The sequence below is a fragment of the Chiloscyllium plagiosum genome, unplaced genomic scaffold (genome assembly GCF_037043375.1).
Source record: "Chiloscyllium plagiosum isolate Xiang-an unplaced genomic scaffold, Cpla_swu_hap1 HiC_scaffold_17, whole genome shotgun sequence".
NCBI lineage: Eukaryota > Metazoa > Chordata > Chondrichthyes > Orectolobiformes > Hemiscylliidae > Chiloscyllium > Chiloscyllium plagiosum.
In genome coordinates, this window is record NW_028270155.1 from 33,650,973 (window position 1) to 33,671,118 (window position 20,146).

Below are 20,146 nucleotides of genomic sequence, written 5' to 3' on the forward strand. Positions count from 1 at the left end.
TAATACTGTAGTTTGGTTGCATTTGATTACGAACAATGAATTGTAACTGTGCTATGACGAATATCTGGATGTTATGATTTAAAGAAATATAGCATTATAATGCTTAGGCAGATAACACACGGTTCATTAGGAAATTTTTGAAGTGGGGAGAAGAGATCTAAGTTATTGGAATATGAAGCACATATGGGTGCATTTATATAATCCCGGCATTAGTATCACAGCCAGATGCGTTCTACCGCATTGTGAATTTATTCTGCAGATTCCCAACCAAGCAGGGATTCCAAAACGCAGGATAAACCCGCCTTCTGGAGGTCAGGTGAAATGATGGAACCTGGACGCGACTGGAGGTCAGCGAGGCAGGTAAAATTGGACATTTTGTTAAAAAAATTAAACAATTCGTGACTCTTCCAAGCATTAAGATGTGAAATTTCATATGTAACTGCAGGCAACATCCAAAAACCCTCGAGTGCTTGTTCTGTGAACATTGTGATATCTCGCACACATACAACTGTAATCACGTCTGAACCCCAAAAAGCCACTTACAAATCTGTGTGCACTCTAATTTCCATTGCTAAAGAACAGAATGCACCTTATTATCTTCAAGTTGTATCGTTAGTTGTATAACACGTGTTTGAGTCAACTGTGATTATGTCGGATTTGGAATTTGGACAGGACTCATAAAAGCAGCCAGGCAGCTGTAGTAAATGTGGGTTAAACTCTGAATTTGTCAGGATATGGAAAGGTTTAAATTCCGACCTATTGATGTCATAGCGTGGATACTTTGTCCTCTTCGCTCAGTGGCAGTCATAGGAAATCCAGCTGTTGGGGATTTGAATCTTTATAACATTGAACTTGTTAATGTGTGTGGGGATGAATAGACCACTCGGTACAAATGTTTGTTTCAAAAGGGAAACAAATGGCTGATATAATTAACTGAGAATGATCCGCTCAGGTAAAGTGCCTTAAGGCATTGGGACGCGAAAAATATAAGACCAGAGAATTGTAATTGACAGAACCTTCAAACAAATGGCCAACTGGATAGGAGCATCAGCTTTTCACCACTGAGCATGGCATTGTACATTGTTACCAGAAATCTTCAAGCACATGCCCATTGAAGCTCAAATGTAATCCCTCAAGTTTTAAAGCAAAAGGCAATCATTTAAAAAAAATGTTACGCCTTGAAATATAATGTGCCCGAGACCCCAAGTCTGGAACTATAGCGTAGAAATTACGTAAATAACCCCTTTCCTTTTTCAGGACTCAATACAAAAATAATATGAAGTGAGTAAAAGCGAACTATCAATGGGTTCGGTTGTATTGTCTGCTGCACTGTATTAATTATCCTTGTTTGGGAACCCAACATCCTGTGGATATATTTGGAGTAAATGAATAAAAGGCTGTGGAGAAAGCAATGTTCAGGCTTGAGGGCAATCTTGCAAAGGAAAGACACACTTTGTATTTTCACCGCTGGGATATGGCTGTATACTCTATTGTGCATTAGAAAGGGTGCAGCAGCTTATGTGTACAGTATTGGACACCAAGCTGTAACCCACACGTAAAACCCCTGGGCGAAACAAAGGAAAATCGGTCCCCAGTGAAGATGCCAGGGTAGCGGGTAATATCCGAAAGCTGCACTTGATTCAACCCAGAGATTTACTGTCCTGTTTCTGCTGGTTTTATCCTCTGCACTCCTCTGATTTGGGTTGTGTGTGTTTAGGAGGCTGGGCTGGGCTGGCCCACAGCAGGGCGATCACATGGTACCGGCTGATTGACACCGGAGCTGCAGGCTTTGGGGCTGGGACTCGCTGTTATGGGAACCTGGAGAAACGTTGGCCAGCAGCAATGAGCAAGCGAAGGGGAAATGGCCAGGTCGGGCAGTGATGGAGAACCGCAACAGCACGTCGCCGGCCACGATGCGCCGGAGCCACAGGTTTTATCCCTGGACGAGGTGCTGAGGGCGTACGAGCAGCCCATCAATGAGGAGCAAGCCTGGGCTGTGTGTTACCAATGCTGCCGCTCTCTGCACCGAGACTGGCCCCAGGAGCAGGTGCGCATTGGCCGCGTCCGGGAGCTGGCAGCCATCCTGCTGCATCGGGATGGCACCGTCTCCCTGTGCGGGGAGGACCACAACAGGCCGCCGTTTCCAGGTACACTCCGCTCACTCTCACACACTGACTGACTGACTGCAGCAGCTAAACCCATAGCACCGACTCACAACTTTCTCCTCTAGCCACTTCACTGCTAGCCCTACCGCACAATGAGAGAACCTAGCCATGATCGCCTGCCAGAAAAAAACCCACGCGTTTTGTTAGCCAAAAGGCTGGCCATTTCACACGAGCTTGTGTTTTTGTCATTGGCCTGAACTGTACTGGTACTGCAGGGCGAGAGGAAATGTATCCACTGTTCCAAATTCTTCAGTCTTAATATATACTGGAAGGTCAAACTCAACCATTGTTCTAAATGCTATCCTTACCACTGCAAGTAAATATGATCAACATACCTATTGTAAATTTCTAGCACTTTCATAAAAATTAGTGTAAGGTTTGAGTGATTGTAATATGGAAGATTTCAGGACTAGACCTCTAGTGTATACATTCCATAACTATTGGACATTGAGGCTTTATTTAAAACTCTTAAGCTTTTTTAAAAAAAAAACATCTCTTTAAATTCCAGGTAGGGTATTGATAATTTTTTTAAAGAAAAGTGAAATTTAAGCATTTGAACTCAAAATTGTTTAAATCTCAATGTGACTATTGGTTTAATGTTTTAAGAGATAATCTGTGCTCAAGTAAGTTTTTTTTTATTCTGGTTTAATCCAGACTATAACTTACTATAAAAGGCGTCTTGAATGGAATTGTGAAGCAATTGTCCAGGCATTGTTTTGTAATATTTTTGAAAGCCACCTTCTTGAATGGGTTGCAATTCTGTTCTGTTTAGTGTCAGTACTACTAAAGTATTATTTTAGACTTCAGAGTGTGAAAGTAAACTACAGTTAGGGATAGTCAGCATGATTTTGTGTGAGGAAAATCATGTCTCAAACTTTGTGTTTTTTTGAGGTAACCAAAAACATTAAGGGCAGGGTGGTAGATGTTGTTTACTTGGACTTTGCCATGGTTTCAAATGGTAGACTTAGTAAGGTTAGATCACATGGGATTCAGGGTGAGTTTGCCAATTGGATACAAAATTGGCTTATGGGAGGAGACTGAGGGTGGTTTTTCACATTTGGGAGGCCTGTGACCAGCAGTGTTCCACAGTGATTGGTACTGGTCCACTTTTGCTTGTCATTCATATAAATGATTTGGGTGGGAATAGAGGAGGCATTGTTAGTAAGTTTGCAAATGGCACCAAAGTTGGGTGGCATAATGGACACATGACTAAGGTTATCTAATGTTAGAGATCTTGGTCATCTGGGTCAAGGGGCTGAGGAGTGGCAGATGGAGTTTAATTTGGATAAATGCGAGGTTTTGTATTTGGTAATACAAACAAGGAAAGTACTTGTACAATTAATGGTAAGGCTGTGGGTAGTGTGATGGAACAGGGAGACCTAGGGGGTTCAAGTATATAATTTTAATTTGGCATCACAGGTAGACAGGGTGGTTAAGAAGGTGTTTGGTACGCTTGCCTTCATTGCTCACTCCTTTTGAGTACAGGAGTTGGAATGTCATGTTGAGAGTGCAAGGATTCCAATGAGGCCTCTTCTGCAATAATGTGCAGTTCTGGTTGTCCTGTTATAAGAAGGATATTATTAAACTGGAGAAGGTTCATAAAATATTTATCAGGATGTTGCTGGAAATGGAGTGTTTGAGATATAAAAATAGGCGGGGACTTTTTTTCAATGGAGCTTAGGACGTTGGGGGATGACTTTTATTGAGGTTTAGAAAATTTGAGGGGCAGAGATGAGGTGAATGACCAGGGTGTTACCCCTAGGGATGGGGGAGTTCAAACGTAGGGAGCATATTTTTAAGGAGAAGAGGACCGGATGACCAGCCTTTTTACAGTGGTTTGTGTGTGAAACGAATTGCTAGAGAAAGTGGTGGATGCAGGTACAGCTACAATGTTTAAAAGACATTTGGAAAAGTTAATGGGAAAGATTTTGAAGGGATATGGGCCAAATTTAGTTTGGGAACATGGATGTCTTGGACTGTTTGGACTGAAGGATCTTTTTCCATGTTGTATGACTCTATAATTAGGCCATATTACTTAAATAGCTTTAGGCACATTCAGTATTGCAATAAAATAATTCTGTGACAGCAGATGCAACCTGCATTGTTCTTTGTTAATGAAGTGTGTGAACAATGATGCAAAATCAAAACAATGCAGATACTGGAAATCTGAAATGTGAAAGACCTACTAGGGTCAGGTGGCATTTGATGAAGAATCATTGACCTGAAGTGTTAACTATGTTTCTCTCCATCAATATTTTCTGGTCTGTTGAGTATTTCAGGCATTTTCTGTTTTTATTTCCTGAAATTTTTATTTTGAGGCCTTTGATTCAGGAAAACAATGATTGAGAAGGAATGACAGTTATTTTAGCCTGTAAATTCTGTCCCATGTTTGTTCACATAGCCTGGCCTCTCAGCCAAAATGCATTTGCTCATTTTGGGAGAATTTACAGTCTCCACTGTGCTGCTAGCCATATAGATTAGATTAGATTACATTACAGTGTGGAAACAGGCCCTTCGGCCCAACAAGTGCACACCAACCCGCCAAAGCGCAACCCACCCATTCCCCTACATTTACCCCTTTACCTAACACTACGAGCAATTTAGCATGGCCAATTCACCTAACCTGCACATCTTTGGACTGTGGGAGGAAACCGGAGCACCCGGAGGAAACCTACGCAGACAGGGCAGAATGTGCAAACTCCACACAGTCAGTCGCCTGAGGCGGGAATTGAACCCGGGTCTCCAGCACTGTGAGGCAGCAGTGCTAACCACCGTGCTGCCCATAGATGCAGCAACTCATGAGTGTGATGTAAATACCTGGCACTTGACCACATCCATCTCACAAATAAATGCCAAAGACCTATAACAATTGGGTTGTATGCATCTTTTTTGCTGTGATTTGTGCATTACCTTGAAGTTGTGGGAGGAAAATTTTTAGTAAAGTTATATCCTTGTAAAATGTTCAGACCAACACTAATTACATTGATTACAACTTTAAATCTAAGTTATTTTGATATCAAAAAGCACTTATCCATACCCTGCCATCTGCTACATGGGATTGCACTGTTACGAGTGGATTGTGTTCCAACCTGTCCCTGATAATTATTTCAAAGTAAAACAAAGTTGTATTGCTGAATGTGTGGTGATGCAAGATCCATAACCCATTTATGTTGAGTATTAGTTGGGATTAAGTTAACCACAGTGTATTTGAGTTGATGTCCTAGATTTTCCACTTTCAGCTCAATCATCTAAATGGGGAACAAGTGTAAGTTCACATACATTGGAAGAATATTTGGGTTTCCTCTTGTGCATAGATAATTTATTATTATATTAACTTTGTATATCTTGCATAAACAAGATATACATAAAAATGATGTGAAATTATCAATATTGTGTTATGAAGGTTTTTTAATAACACCCACGTGACAAGACCAATTCATCCTGAAAACAGCAAATGCTGGAGATCACAATCGGTCAGTCAGCATTCCTAGAGACCGAGCAAGGTAATGTTTTGAGTCTAAATGACCCTTCATCAGAGTTGACACTTCAACTCTGATAAAGAGTCATTCAGACTTGAAACATTAGCTAGTTTTCTCTCCATTGCTGCTGTCCAACCTGCTGTGATCCCCAGCATTTGTGTTTTCAGTACAGATGCCAGCATCTGCAGTAATTTGCTCGTACATTTTGTTAAATTTATCCAGTTCTTTAATCTACATCCTTTTTGTAAATGGATACTGCAAGTATTCAGCTTCTTGCTTCTCTTATTTAAGTCAGAGATATCTAAATCACCGTCCACAATTTTTCAAGATCATTTGGGGGTGTTGAAAATCACAAAATATTTTGTATACTAACTGTTGCTGGTTGTTCGTAGCTTTTGTGGGATGGTTGAATAGTAAATCCTGTGGCAATGTCAAATTATATTGGTGGGCACCCAATCCACTTTATATTGGATGTAGAATTTGTTATATTTTATATTTCACTAAAGTAAGATTTTAAATGCATGTTCAGAGCTTGTACATTAAAGTATTTGTAATCAAAGAAGTAATTGTAAACCTAAATTAGCAGAAACTGTGAAGACTGTTCATCAGACTTAAAGCTGTTTTGTCAACTTAAATGGAGTTTTTGTCAGGAACAGAAAACATGTCACAATAAGCTAAAACGTGATAATAGCAACAGTCCTGTTAAACAATCAGTCAAAGGTTTATATTTGCCAATCCAACTCATTGTAATGAGATTCACATTTTGGTGGCTACTTTAATGAATAATTCACAAATACAAACAATTATGAAATATTTATAATTTAACTAGTTTGTACTGATTTTTGAAAAATGAACTTGTTTTGTGTAAGGTTTGATTATGTTGTTTGTAAACTAAACATTTAAGCTTTGACATCAGATTAATTGCTGAGATGACATTTCAAGCAAGGACAGCATGTAGTGCCCACCTGTTTGACATGGGAAAGTAATAGTCAGCCGCCTCAAACCTCTGGTGGCAACACAATGTTACAACACTGGGTAAAACCCCCCGCTAATTTAAACCTGACTCCCAAAAGATTCACCCCGTGCTATATTCTGTGAAAATTTGAGAGGCACAGAACTATCTTAAAAGACAGTATTTAAAATAAAAATTAACAACTTTAATATTTTTAAAGTCAAAGAGAGAATAATTAACAACTATTTACAACTCCATTTTATTCATATTCATAGAATCCCTACAGTGTGGAAACAGGCCATTTGGCCCAACAAGTCCACACTGACCCTCCGAAGCATTACCCACCCATTCAACCTCTTACTAATGCACCTAACCTACACATCCCTGAACACTATGGGCAATTTAGCATGGCCAATCCATCTAAACCTATCTTTTATCTTCCCACCTATAATACTGCTACGATTAAAACCCCCAATTTAAGATTTCCAGAAAAATTCAAATTTCAAAACCAGTCAGTTGTTCTCTTGGTATCTTCCTCTGTAGATTTGCTCTCCAGGTCGGTGTCTATCTTTTCTTTCATTTTCCTTTTCCTTTTTTTTGTTCCCTTTCCTTCCTTTGCAAACTCCTTCTTCTCCAGACAGGTGCCTCTGAGTTCTGAACTAGCAGCCTACATCTGTTGGTCTTTTGGCAGTTCTCCTCCAACTGTTCAATTTTTTTTTCTGCTTTATACCCAAAGTATCGGATCATTTTAATTGGTGTTAATAGCATCAAAGTACTAAATTCAAATTTGATTAGAGTTTGGTATTTTGGGGCATAATTTAAACTGGCCAAATTTGAATTTTTTTTTGTCTCTAGGCAACTCAGATAATCTAACTGTTTGACCAAATGTTGTGTTGTTATCTTGTTCAGAATACTTGGCGCTGTGTCAGGTAGTTCTGCTGGCTTTTAACTCTATTTAAAGGTACAGTATCCCTTACACCTTCGTAATAACAATATGAATAAATATCTTCTGAGATATCTTCAGAGGGAATTTAAGGGTCAACTACATCTCTGAGAATGGAATCCAATACAGCTACTGACTTCCCTAAAGTATATTGGTAAACCAGTTGGATTTCATAATTTAAAAATCATGGTCATGTCTTCTAATAATATAATTGTAAAAGAAAAAAATTGAAGTTTATCTGAGTCTTCCCTTCTATCCCTAGCATCCAAAAGGAATATCCTTTGTAAATCAGGTGCCGTGCAACAGTTATTCCAAGCGTCAGACCTCCGTATCGATATCACAAGACTGCTAGATCTTTCTGCACACCAGCTATCAAATGATTCAGGAGAAGTTCTATAATTCATCATTTGAACCCAAGAAAATTTAAACTTTAGATAACAGCAACTTATGTGAGACGCTGAATTGCATTGTACTTGTAATCAGAACTAAAATGATAAAACAAACTTTTATTTTAGAAGAATACAGCGCAGTACAGGCCCTTTGGCCCCCGATGTTGCGCCGATCCAAGCCCACCTAACCTATACTAACCCACTATCCTCCAAATACCTATCCAATGCCCGCTTAAATGCCCATAAAGAGGGAGAGTCCACCACTGCTACTGGCAGGGCATTCCATGAACTTACGACTCGCTGAGTGAAGAACCTAACCCTAACATCTGTCCTATACCTACCCCCCCTTAATTTAAAGCTATGCCCCCTTGTAATACCCGACTCCATACGCGGGAAAAGGTTCACACTGTCAACCCTATCTAACCCCCTAATCATCTTGTACACCTCAATCAAGTCACCCCTAAACCTTCTTTTCTCTAATGAAAACAGCCCCAAGTGTCTCAGTCTTTCCTCATACGATCTTCCTTCCATACCAGGCAACATCCTGGTAAACCTCCTCTGCACCCGTTCCAGTGCCTCCACATCCTTCCTATAGTATGGCGACCAAAACTGCACACAATATTCCAGATGCGGCCGCACCAGAGTCTTATACAACTGCATCATGACCTCAGGACTCCGGAACTCAATTCCTCTACCAATAAAAGCCAGTACGCCATATGCCTTCCTCACCGCACTATTTACCTGGGTGGCAACTTTCAGAGATCTGTGTACATGGACACCAAGATCCCTCTGCTCATCCACACTACCAAGTATCCGACCATTAGCCCAGTACCCCATCTTTTTGTTATTCTTCCCAAAGTGAATCACCTCACACTTAGCTACATTGAATTCCATTTGCCACCTTTCTGCCCAGCTCTGCAGCTTCTCTATATCCTGCTGTAACCTGCCACATCCTTCCTCACTGTCAACAACTCCTCCGACTTTCGTATCATCCGCAAACTTGCTCACCCAACCTTCTAACCCCTCTTCCAGGTCATTTATAAAAATGACAAACAGCAATGGTCCCAAAACAGATCCTTGCGGAACACCGCTAGTGACGGCACTCCATGAAGAAACTTTGCCATCAACTACTACCCTCTGTCTTCTTCCATCCAGCCAATTCCTAATCCAAATCTCCAACTCACCCTCAATGCCATATCTCCGTATTTTCTGCAGTAGCCTACCATGGGGAACCTTATCAAACGCCTTACTAAAATCCATATATACCACATCTACCGCTTTCCCCTCATCAACCTCCTTCGTCACCTTTTCAAAGAATTCAATAAGGTTTGTGAGGCACGACCTGCCCTTCACAAAACCATGCTGACTATCCTTGATCACATTATTCCTATCCAGATGTGCATAAATCCTATCCCTTACAATTCTCTCTAAGACTTTGCCCACAACAGAAGTGAGACTCACCGGCCTATAGTTACTAGGGTTATCCCTACTCCCCTTTTTGAACAAGGGAACCACATTTGCTATCCTCCAGTCTTCTGGCACTACTCCTGTAGACAAAGAGGACATAAAAATCAAGGCCAATGGCTCTGCAATCTCCTCCCTTGCTTCCCAGAGAATCCTAGGATAAATAAGTTTTGAACAAACTTATTATGGTAATCATGAAATAAAATGGAGGAAAGAGAAAACTAGTTAATTTTGCTTGTAAAGAAGACCGCATTATTGTCACCCCTCAGCAAAGATAGCTTTTTATGAAGAACTATATAAAACCACTTTACTGTATTAGTTGCTCTCTACTCTCATATTGTGAAAACACATTTTACAGGAGATCCTTCCTTCGACAAGATAGCATGCTTGGATTGACAAGCAGTTTGAACAGTCATTGTAATGTGAGCCTGCAACTTGATTTTATTTCCAGAAAAACCTGCTTATTAAAATGCATTCTTACAAACAATGGATATAGAAAGAAAAATAGTGCAATGTTGAATAGTCATAAATATTGGTCCTGAACCATGAGAATCTTTTCACAAACTCTTGAGGTATAGAGCATTTAAAATGTGTATTTAGTCAATGTGGCCGGATGATGCAGTTTCAAGAATGCAATTATTCAATCTTTGTCTCAAATCTTTCATGTGATTGGCGTAAATGCTGGCTAGTATTTATCATTGATCAACACTAGGTTAATAGGATTAATAGATTATTCTGGAATAAACCCTTTTTAATCTTCCTTATCTTCAGCTATTGCTGTATTTTTTTAAAAATGGAATTGTGGAATATAATTTGTATTCTGCAATCAGAACGACTAGATAATAAGAAGCCTAGTGAGAAGAAGTTAAGTAAATCATATGCCATGGTCCTTCAATTATTGTGTTCATATTACAAAATGCTAAAACTTCAATATTAATTCTAATTTGTCATATTAGAGTCAGTCTTCAACTTTGTGTTTATCAATTTTCATTCTGGAATGAGTATGTGGAGGTAGGAGAAATTCTAGGTCTGCTAAACCAGCTCTTAAAAATGGCCACCTGCACTTCCCATTTTTCAGTTTCGATAGTGTGGGCAACATTTGAAAGTCAAGTTGGAATTAATAGGATACTTTAGAATAAACCTTTGCATCTTTAACCCGGGAAGAACAGAATAGGCTTCTGGGAATTCCAGCGATGTCTTAGGATTTTAAGAGCCAGAAGTTTAAAATTAAAGATGAAGACATCAGACACTTCTCCTGCTCTCATATCCTTCACCAGCAATGCATCATCCAAGCAATTAATATCCCTACACTACCTTCTTCTTGCCCCCTTTTAATCACTGTGTGATCTATGCCCATCGAACCATCCTACGTTTCATCTCATACCCCCATGCCACCTTAAATCTAACTACTGATCCTGTAGCCACTCCATCCTTGAGCCACTCTACCCATCCTCCCATCCCCTTGACTCCCTACTTTATCAATGCCCTCATAATCAGGTGGTGGTTTTTGACCAATGTGATGGACAAAAGAGCTGTTTCCTGTATAATGGATCTCTGAGACTGTGTGGCTCTAATCCACGGGACTGTGTTGAGCCCCGTTCAAAATGTGCTACATTCTCTTTCTTCCCCCCCCCCCCCCCCCCCCCCCCCGGCAACAAACCCCAACATTTTGCATTCACTCTCCATCCCAATTCCCCTAGTATGCACCACAGACATACCTCAGTGGGATAATTCATGTTTATTGATGATGTCACTATTGAGGTGGGGGGGGGGGGGGAAAAGCACACTCATTGATCCAAATAGCAGGCAACATGTTGAACTTCCTTCAACTAATCTCTTGCGTAAACATATATTTCAGTTAGGTGCTCAACTCCTTGGTTAAACACATATTTCACCTATGTGCTTAATTTCTATTTGCAAACAAATATGTTTATGCTATAAAGCAGTTGCATTTGCTTGTCGAAACACCCATTTTATTGGCACCCCATAGTGAAAATGAAAGTTTGGAAAGTAGCCATGCAGCATAATCCTAGAATGGCTTATGTTAACAGGATACCTGAAATCCTAAAACTGTTTGCTTTTGATTCCACACTTTTTTTGTTTGACCAGTACCTTGACAGCCTTGGAAGTTCCTTTAACATTTGGCCATTTCGATCATTGACAAGTGTTGGAAGAAGTCATTGAGAGTGCAATAAAGCACCACTTTCTCAGCAATAACTTGCTCACTGCTGAGTATTCACTAGGACCATTCCATTCCTGAGATCATCACAGCCTTGTCCAAACATGCACAGAAGATCTAGGTTGGCATGGTGACTCGGTGGTTAGCACTGCTGCCTCACAGTGCCAGGGATCTGGGTTCGATTCCAACCTCCGGCGACTGTCTGTGTGGAGTGTGCACATTCTCCCCATGTCTGCGTGGGTTTCCTCCCACAATCCAAAGATGTACAAGTTAGGTGAATTGGCTCTGCTAAATTGGCCATAGTGTTCAGGGATGATTAGATTAAATTAGATTCCCTACACTGTGCAAAACAGGCCCTTCGGCCCAACCAGTCCACACCGACCTCTGAAGAGTAAACCACCCAGACCCATTTCCCTCTGACTAATGCACCTAATACTGTGTAGGTTAGATACGATAAGCCAATATAGGGTAGGGGAATGGGTCTGGATGGGTTACTCTTCTGAGGGTTGGTGTGGACATATAGAGCCAAAGGGCCTGTTTCCACACTGTCGGGATTCTAAAAATCTGAACTCTAGCTGTGAGGTGACAGTGACTACCTCTGACATCAAGGCAGCATTTGACTGAGTTTGGTTTTGAGAAGCCCCAGCAAAATTAGGTTCATATTCTCCAGTAGTTGGAATCTTTTCTTGCACATTGAAAGATGGTCGTGATTGTTGGAGGTCAGTCATTTTAACAGCACGTCATCTTAGCATATGTTCTTCAAGCTGTTCCTCCACCTTCAGCGGCTTTATCAATGACCTTTCCTCCATCAAAAGGTCATTGCTTGGCACTGTGTTTGATGAGTGGTAACACTCACCCAAGAGTGGGGATGTTTGAGAATGATTGCATAAAGTTTAGCACATTTCAAGAAACCTCAGATACTGAAACAGTCCAGGCTCAAATGCAGCAAGACTTGGTCAATGTCCAAATTTGGGCTGATGGGTGATGAGTAATTCAGCCTACACCAGAGCCAAACAATGACCATCTTCAAAAAGAGAGAATCTAGATTTGATTCCTTGACATTCAGTGGCATTATTATCACTTAATCACACACAATCAACATACTGGGGAGCACCATTGACCAATGACCCAAACTGGACTCACCATAAATACTATGGTTACAAAAGCAGGTCAGAGGCTAAGAATCCTGCAGCAAGTAACTCACCTCTTGACATGCCAAAGTCTGTCCACCACTCCTTGCCAACAACACTTAAGATGCTTGACACCATCGAGGTCAAAACATCCCACTATATTTGTACCACATTCCAAACATTTACACCCTCCAGCACTGATTCTCAATAGCAGCAGTGTGTGCTATCTCCAAAATGAACAGCATTTCCTAAACCCAAATCACTATCATCTATAAGATTGAGGAGAGCAGATATATGCGAATGCCACCTGCAAGCTAGACGCTATCCTCATGGAAGTATATCACTATTCCTTCAGTCAAATTCCTGGAACTCCCTTCCTAACATCAATTTTGAGTCCATCTAGACCCTAAAGACTGCAGTAGTTCAGGAAGACAGTTTACCATGATCTTTTCAAAGGCAACTTGGGGTGGGAAATTATTGCTGACCTAGCAGTGATGCCTACATCTCATTAATGAAATTTAAAAAAAATCAAAACTATGGTTCTAAGACCAGCTCAGTAGTTGCCAAATAATGTTGAGTAACATGCCTGTCCCCTCCGTGTCTGTTCACCATCCACAGGGCACATCAGGAATGGGATAGAATACAATCCACTTGCTTGGATCTTGGCTGCAACTTCAACTACATTGACACCTACCAGGCCAAAACAGCCCATGTTATTTCATAACCCCTCTACTACTGATACAGTGGTAGCAGTATGTACCATTTCCACAATGTACTGCAGTTATTCACCAAAACTGTTCTGAAAATGACTTTCAAATCCATGACCTCTACCACCTTAAAGGACAAGGGTATCCTGCTTCAAAACAGCTCCACCTGCAAGTTCTGCTCTAAACCACACCATCATGAATCGGTCTATATCATTATTGATTGACTGACTGACTATTGTGTCAAAATCTTGGAACTTCTGCCCTATCTTACAACCAGGAACTCCAGCCATTCAAAAACACAGCTCGCCACCGCATTTAGGGATGGACCGTAATACTGGCCCAGCCATTGATGCCCAAAAAGTGATGAAACAGATACAAATGGGGAAAATACAATGAGGGGGTGATGACCGCCAAGCAAAGAACGCGGTTAACAATGTCTACAGCAAAAGATATCCGAATATTGAGAGAGAATTGCAATGGCAAATGAGAGTTCAGGAAATGGAATGTGACAAGTTACTGCAAGTAACCTGGAGAACAGAAAAATGCTGGGTTTGAGGATGTCACCTGGGATCATGTGTGATTTCTGACATTTTCGGCGAGATGTTCCTTGTCATGGCAAAAATCTGGACTGATATCTGTTCATTTTAATTGACTTTTATTTACATTCCACCTAGAGAACAGTGAAACATTCCACTTGGATTATGCCTTTGAAGCAGCAATTCATTTTGGGAATGTACCAAGTGTAATCTTGTGAGCGCAAGTAAAAGGAAAGCAAATATATTTCAGTATTGAAGCCCTGGCTGAATCAGTCATTCACTCCTAATCATTGTCAGTGAGCACTTAGATTAGATTAGATTACTTACAGTGTGGAAACAGGCCCTTCGGCCCAACAAGTCCACACCGACCCGCCGAAGCGTAACCCACCCAGATCCATTCCCCTACATTTACCCCTTCACCTAACACTACGGGCAATTTAGCATGGTCAATTCACCTAACCTGCACATTTTTGGATTGTGGGAGGAAACCGGAGCACCCGGAGGAAACCCACGTAGACACAGGGAGAATGTGCAAACTCCACACAGAGAGTCGCCTGAGGCTATTGTATATCTTGTGCTTCTAATGCTAATTTTCAACAGACTTGTAGCCATATACTTGTTACGTTCTGTATTTAACAATGATCCTAAATTAACAGTTGGCATATTTTGGATCTTCAACTTATTTTGGATGATTATTGACTAAAACACACCTCAGATGTTCCTGCTTGACCAGACAAATATTTTCGGCAGGGAATTCTTATAGCCATTAAGATATTTCAGGAGCGGGAAAGCAATGGGCTAGGGAGAATATGATTATCAATCTTTTGAAAATATTATGTATCTCTTAAATGAATCACTTGTCTGCTTAACCAAAGTTTTAGATCTTGCAAAGGTAGTACTATAATTGAAAAAAGATTAATAAAATCATGAAAGTATCAATTCATTTGACTTGTCATGGTTCAATTTATCCCCAAGAATTGTCACTCTTGATAAACTATTTATTTTCTAATTTTAGGTTCAAAGGCAAACATCTCCCCTCGACTATGCACAGAAGGAGAGGTATGTATCTTTAAAATACTCCAAATGATTCATATTGTGCTTTGTTCATTTCATTAATTTTCAGTTTAATAGATCAATTACTTAGAACAGTGGTTTTCAAAATCTGATCCAGTCTGTGAGTGTCCTCCAGATGATTCACAAGCTGGTCTAAAATACAATTTATTGAAGCTGATAATCAATTAGGAGGAAAGTTTTGACACATGTATACAAGTAGTTCTGGGATAATGGGCGTTTTGGCTATAGCATCGCTGAAGAATTAGGGAACGATATTTTGGAGAATGTTTACCTCCATTTGTGATAGCGCAATTCCAGCAGGGATTGGTTTGCGTGCTTTGATCGGTGCATACACCAATGTATGTGCTGAAATCTCCATGTCATTCTGTGCATACACTGGTGGTTTTGCTGTTCTACGCATGTGCCAGTGTCCGCGCACGTGCAATATCGGTGTCTGGCTTCATGCCATTCTGCACTGCTGACAGAGTAGCTTTCTTTGAGAGTTGCTGTACAGAGAGCAGCTTTCTTGCGTTTTTTTAAATGTACTGTGTTAAATTTACTTTTATTAATACATATGATTTCAATCTTCTTTCAGGCTGTGCTATCCTTTGCGTTAGACTTTTTTGGGTGATTTTTGAGCGATCATGAGTGATATTTTTTGCTGATCTGCCACTAAGCCCATAGGCCACAGTATTTTGATTAAGCGAGGTTTCGCTGGAATGCAACTACAGTATTATAGGAGAACTACGTGTACTGTCTGTGTATGCAGTTCAACTATTCTGGACACAGCTTTGAAGCAACTGCTGCCATTTCCAACAACATGCAACTGTGCATTTCAATTTTCAGTAATGAAAACAAAGACAACCTGCTGAACATGAATTCTAGCATGAGAATGATACTCTCCAGCTTGGAATCAAACTTGTCTCATCAAAAGAAACACACTTGTTTTCTTTAATATTGATGAATTTTGTAATGGCAAGTGATAGCATATAGGGGAAAACCAGTAAGTGATGCACAGGTATTTTCCCATACACAAATAGTTCAAAAGACTAAAGTTTGAGAAATATTAATTCAGAATAGATTGCAATTGAAATCGAACAATATAGTTTGATTGCTGCATGACTGATGAGGAAATTTAAGACATATTTATTAGATAAATGTCTTTAAGGTCATTAGGACCTTCAGGGAAATCTCACTTGAGTTTTTTTTTGTTTTTGCTGTTTGCTTTACCACTTTTACTCACCCAAACTCAGTGACTTCATGAACTTAGTTCCAAGGGATACTAAGCAGCTTCTCATGCAAAGGGCAAATGTTCACGTCTGAGCCTGAAAAGTAAATTTTGATATGGTCATTTATTCATGGTGATGAAGATGTCCTGATATCCGGGAAAAGGGACTGAAGAATTAATTGTGACATCTCCGTTATCCAATTTGGCTGAGGTCACCATATCAAAACCTGACACCTACATGTCTATGTGGATCAGATCAGCATGAATTTCTGTCTATTGATATGTCAGTTCACTTGCTGTAAGCCTCATTTCAATGGTAATGCTTTTGCTTCTGAGTCAGGAAGAAATGTATTTAAGGCAGAATTTTTCACTCGCCATCTTGAGAGGGAACCCTCCACTGTCAGAGATACTAAACAGAAAATTCACTTGACATTTTGAGTACAAGATCCTATTCAAGGAAAAACAGAGTTCTGCTCTCCTGGGGCAATGTTCACTCTCAATCAAACTGATCAAGGACAAATCCCCTGGTCATTTATCCTGTTGCTGTTTGTGTCACTTGGCAGTGTAAATATTGACTGCATGTTTACCAACATTCCAAAGAAGTATTTCATTGGCTGTGAAGTGTTTAGCAATGTCTGATAAATCAGCGTATAAATCATACACAGTTTAAATGGTTAAGAACCGAAATAATCTTGCCAGACTGGTATTGCATTACAAGCTCTCAGTTTCCGTGGTTCAGATCATTTGCATAAATTTTCACCATTCCAGGGAAACTGAAAGGGAACTGTGGGATAAGGAAATAATTCTGAACAGTCTCTGGAAAGATCTCAGAGATCACTTGCAAATTCTGCAAGCCTGAAAGGCCATAGGCTCAGAAGTGAAAAACAAACATGAAACATGCAAAATCTGAAAGTGTAGCTGTGAATCTGCAAATAATTGCAGCCCAAAATATTCCCTCTCCTGTTTGGCTGTTGAAGAGGGGGTTTGATACTGCTTGAGTTGGTTGAGAAGATAATGGTTCTGTTTTCTTCTTTATAACTCCATTGACTTCTTTGCCTAAGTATGAAACTCATTGATCTTCGTAACAATGTGGCATTAAAATTCTTCAAGAGTATATAAAATTGATAAACAAATGAGTGAAACAGCAGGTTAACAATTAATAATAGCTAAAACTCAGGACTATTATTGAGTTTTGTAGAGAATAAAAAAAAAGGTGGAAAGGCAGGTTGTGAGAGGGATACAAACAGTTTAGAGAGATTAAAGTGGGCAAAAAGTTGACAAATGGAGTTTGATGTGGGAAATTGCAAAGTTCATACTGGAAGGGAGAACAAAAAACAATATTATTTAACTGGAGAAAAGGCAGAAAACTGCAACACAAAGGAACTGGGGGGGGGTACTTATTTGCAAAACACAGAAAGCTAGCACATAGGTGGAGCAGGTAATCAGGAAGGCTAGTGGAATATTGGCCCTTATTTCAGGAGAGCTGGTGTGTAAGAGTAGGGAAGTCTTACTGCTACTGTATAATCTGCTGTTGAGACTACATCTGGAGTACTGTAAACAGTTTTGATCCCTTTATTTAAGGAAAGATATCATTTCAATGGAGGCAGTTCAAAGACGATTTCCAAGGGTGAACATTGGAATGGAGGAATTGTCTTATGAGCAAAGGCTAAACTGTTTGGAACTCTGCTCCAGTGGAGTTTAGAAGAATGAGACGTGATCTCATTGAAACAAACAGGATTCTTCAGGGGCTTTACAGGGTAAATGCTGAGAGGATGTTTCTCCTCATGGTGGGGTGGATGTGTGTCTTTGGGACTCCTTTTCCACAGAGGGTTGGGGGGGTAGTCCTTCTACGTATTCAAGGCTGAGATAAATAACTTCTTAATCAGTAGGGGTATCAAGGGCTACAGGTAAAGTAGACGTGAGGAGTGTCAGATCGTACATAGTGTTATTGAATGGCAGGTTCAAGGGACATTCACCTGTTCCTATTTCTTATGGTCATGATGGTTACTAATTAGTACAGAGGCTTAAAAAGAGATCAGTTATGGATAGTCAGCAGACAGCTTAAGAAAATTTGTTGGCAAAGTTCCTGTTTTGCTTTCTAATTTAACGTTAAAATTAATGCTATGAATTGTGCCAAACTGTTGGGTTCAGAGTGTTGGACAGGCCAAAGGTTTAATGTTGCATTACCCTGAAAAATATAATTCTGGGATTTAATGCTACACAATCCCATTTTTGCATTGACCAGAGCAAATAAAGTTCCCATTCAGATAATAATTTGGAGATGCCGGTGTTGGACTGGGGTGTACAAAGGTTATAGTCCAACAGGTTTAATTGAAAGCACATGAGCTTTCGGAGCGCCGTTCCTTCACCAGGTGATAGCGGAGGACACAATTGTAAGGCACAGAATTTATAGCAAAAATTTTCAGTGTGCTGTAACTGAAATTATACATTGAAAAATACCTTGATTGTTGAGACTTTCATCTGTTCGAATACCATGATAGTTTCACTTCTTTCATGTGTAAATCACAAAACGTTTTATTTTAAAATGTTGCATTGTCAGGTTAACTGTAACAATTGGTGTTGGCAAGACAATATGCTAGATAACTCTGTTATCTCACTTTTTTTGATTCGAATCAATCTAAACATCATGGCATAGACCATTTGGATAAGGTATTCTAGTCATGTCTGAAATAAACTCAGTGTGTCATTTCAATTCCCACCACTTATTTCAATGTTGTAAATACTCTGCGTGTAATCTTTCGGTAAGATGCCAAGTTAACTGTCAGTTTATTGTGTGCTAAAAGCATTTACATGGGGTGAAATATAATTCAAGGTTATTCTGAAGTAACAATTTGTCTCCACGTAGTCATTGGATTACATTTCAGTAATATAGGAATGCCTGCAATCCAAGCAGTTATCCAATCATGATTGCAAGGTAATGGTTGAGTGTTTTTTTTCATGATAATTGACTAAGTGCTCTTGTACTGTAACTTGCTATTATGAACTGGGAATGACATTGCAGCAGAAAGGAATGCTGCGACCTTTGCCCATTGGCACATTGATTTGATTTTTTATTGTTTGCTGAAGCATTTGCTGTTTCAAAACATTCCATCTCGTTCTACAGTACAGAGTTATTAGGTAAAGTGTCAGAACTTAAGATGCAGTTTTTCATGGCAAAACACTCTTTGAACTTGCACAACAGCATTTATTAAATTGAACGCGTTATTTTTCTGGATAGAAAACAGTTTTTGCTTTGATTGTGCAGATAGTGCCAACACTATTCATTGCCACATCCACAGTACCACACACAGGCAGTGTAATAAATTATAAAGTTTCCCTCCCTTCAGTCAACATCCTGTGTGTGAATGCATAATGTGGATTAGATTGTTTGCCCCTGATATATTAAGCTGCTCAGCTGACTGGGATTTTTTTTCCCCTCAGAAGGTTATTCACAAAATTTATAGAAGAGCCTTGCATGACCAAAACATTTTTGATTTTACACTCAGTGCAAAACAACTCAATTTTTTTTCTTAACATAGTTTGTTACTGAGTGTGTTTTACATTTAATATCTACATTAATTATTTCATGTCAATTCCTCCCCTCTGTGTACTATGGTTTAAGGACTTTTCCCTACTGCACCTTTGTGACAGCTGCCCAGGTTTTAGTGCAACCCTCAACATGTGGCCTGGCCTATAGGATGTGCCAGTCTGCAATACACTACACTGTCGTGCATGGCTGTATTCACTGGAAGATGAATGGGTTTCATGCAGACTGCAGCATATTTTTCACTGAGTTGATGATCCTCCAAACCATAGTGATGTTTATCCTGCTGTACATCCCTGGAAACAGCCTATAGAGACAGATTCTTGAGCCACAGAGATGCTTGGGATGAACTTTGACAAAAAAACACTACATCTGTT

General features: G+C 39.9%; 1 protein-coding gene across 3 annotated transcripts in view; it reads left to right on the top strand.

Annotated features, from left to right (window-relative positions):
* The first annotated feature begins 1,803 nt into the window (after window positions 1–1,803).
* spire2 (spire-type actin nucleation factor 2) overlaps window positions 1,804–20,146 on the top strand; it is an 81,746-nt gene continuing 63,403 nt past the window's right edge. For 2 of the 3 annotated variants that reach the window (XM_043706801.2, XM_087995818.1), the window contains exons 1-2: window positions 1,804–2,147; window positions 14,960–15,003. In XM_043706801.2, the coding sequence (XP_043562736.1) occupies window positions 1,862–2,147; window positions 14,960–15,003 (330 nt within the window). In that variant the 5' untranslated portion in view covers window positions 1,804–1,861. The remainder of the gene's footprint in view (window positions 2,148–14,959; window positions 15,004–20,146) is intronic. The other variant, XM_043706800.2, reaches the window with a different exon arrangement.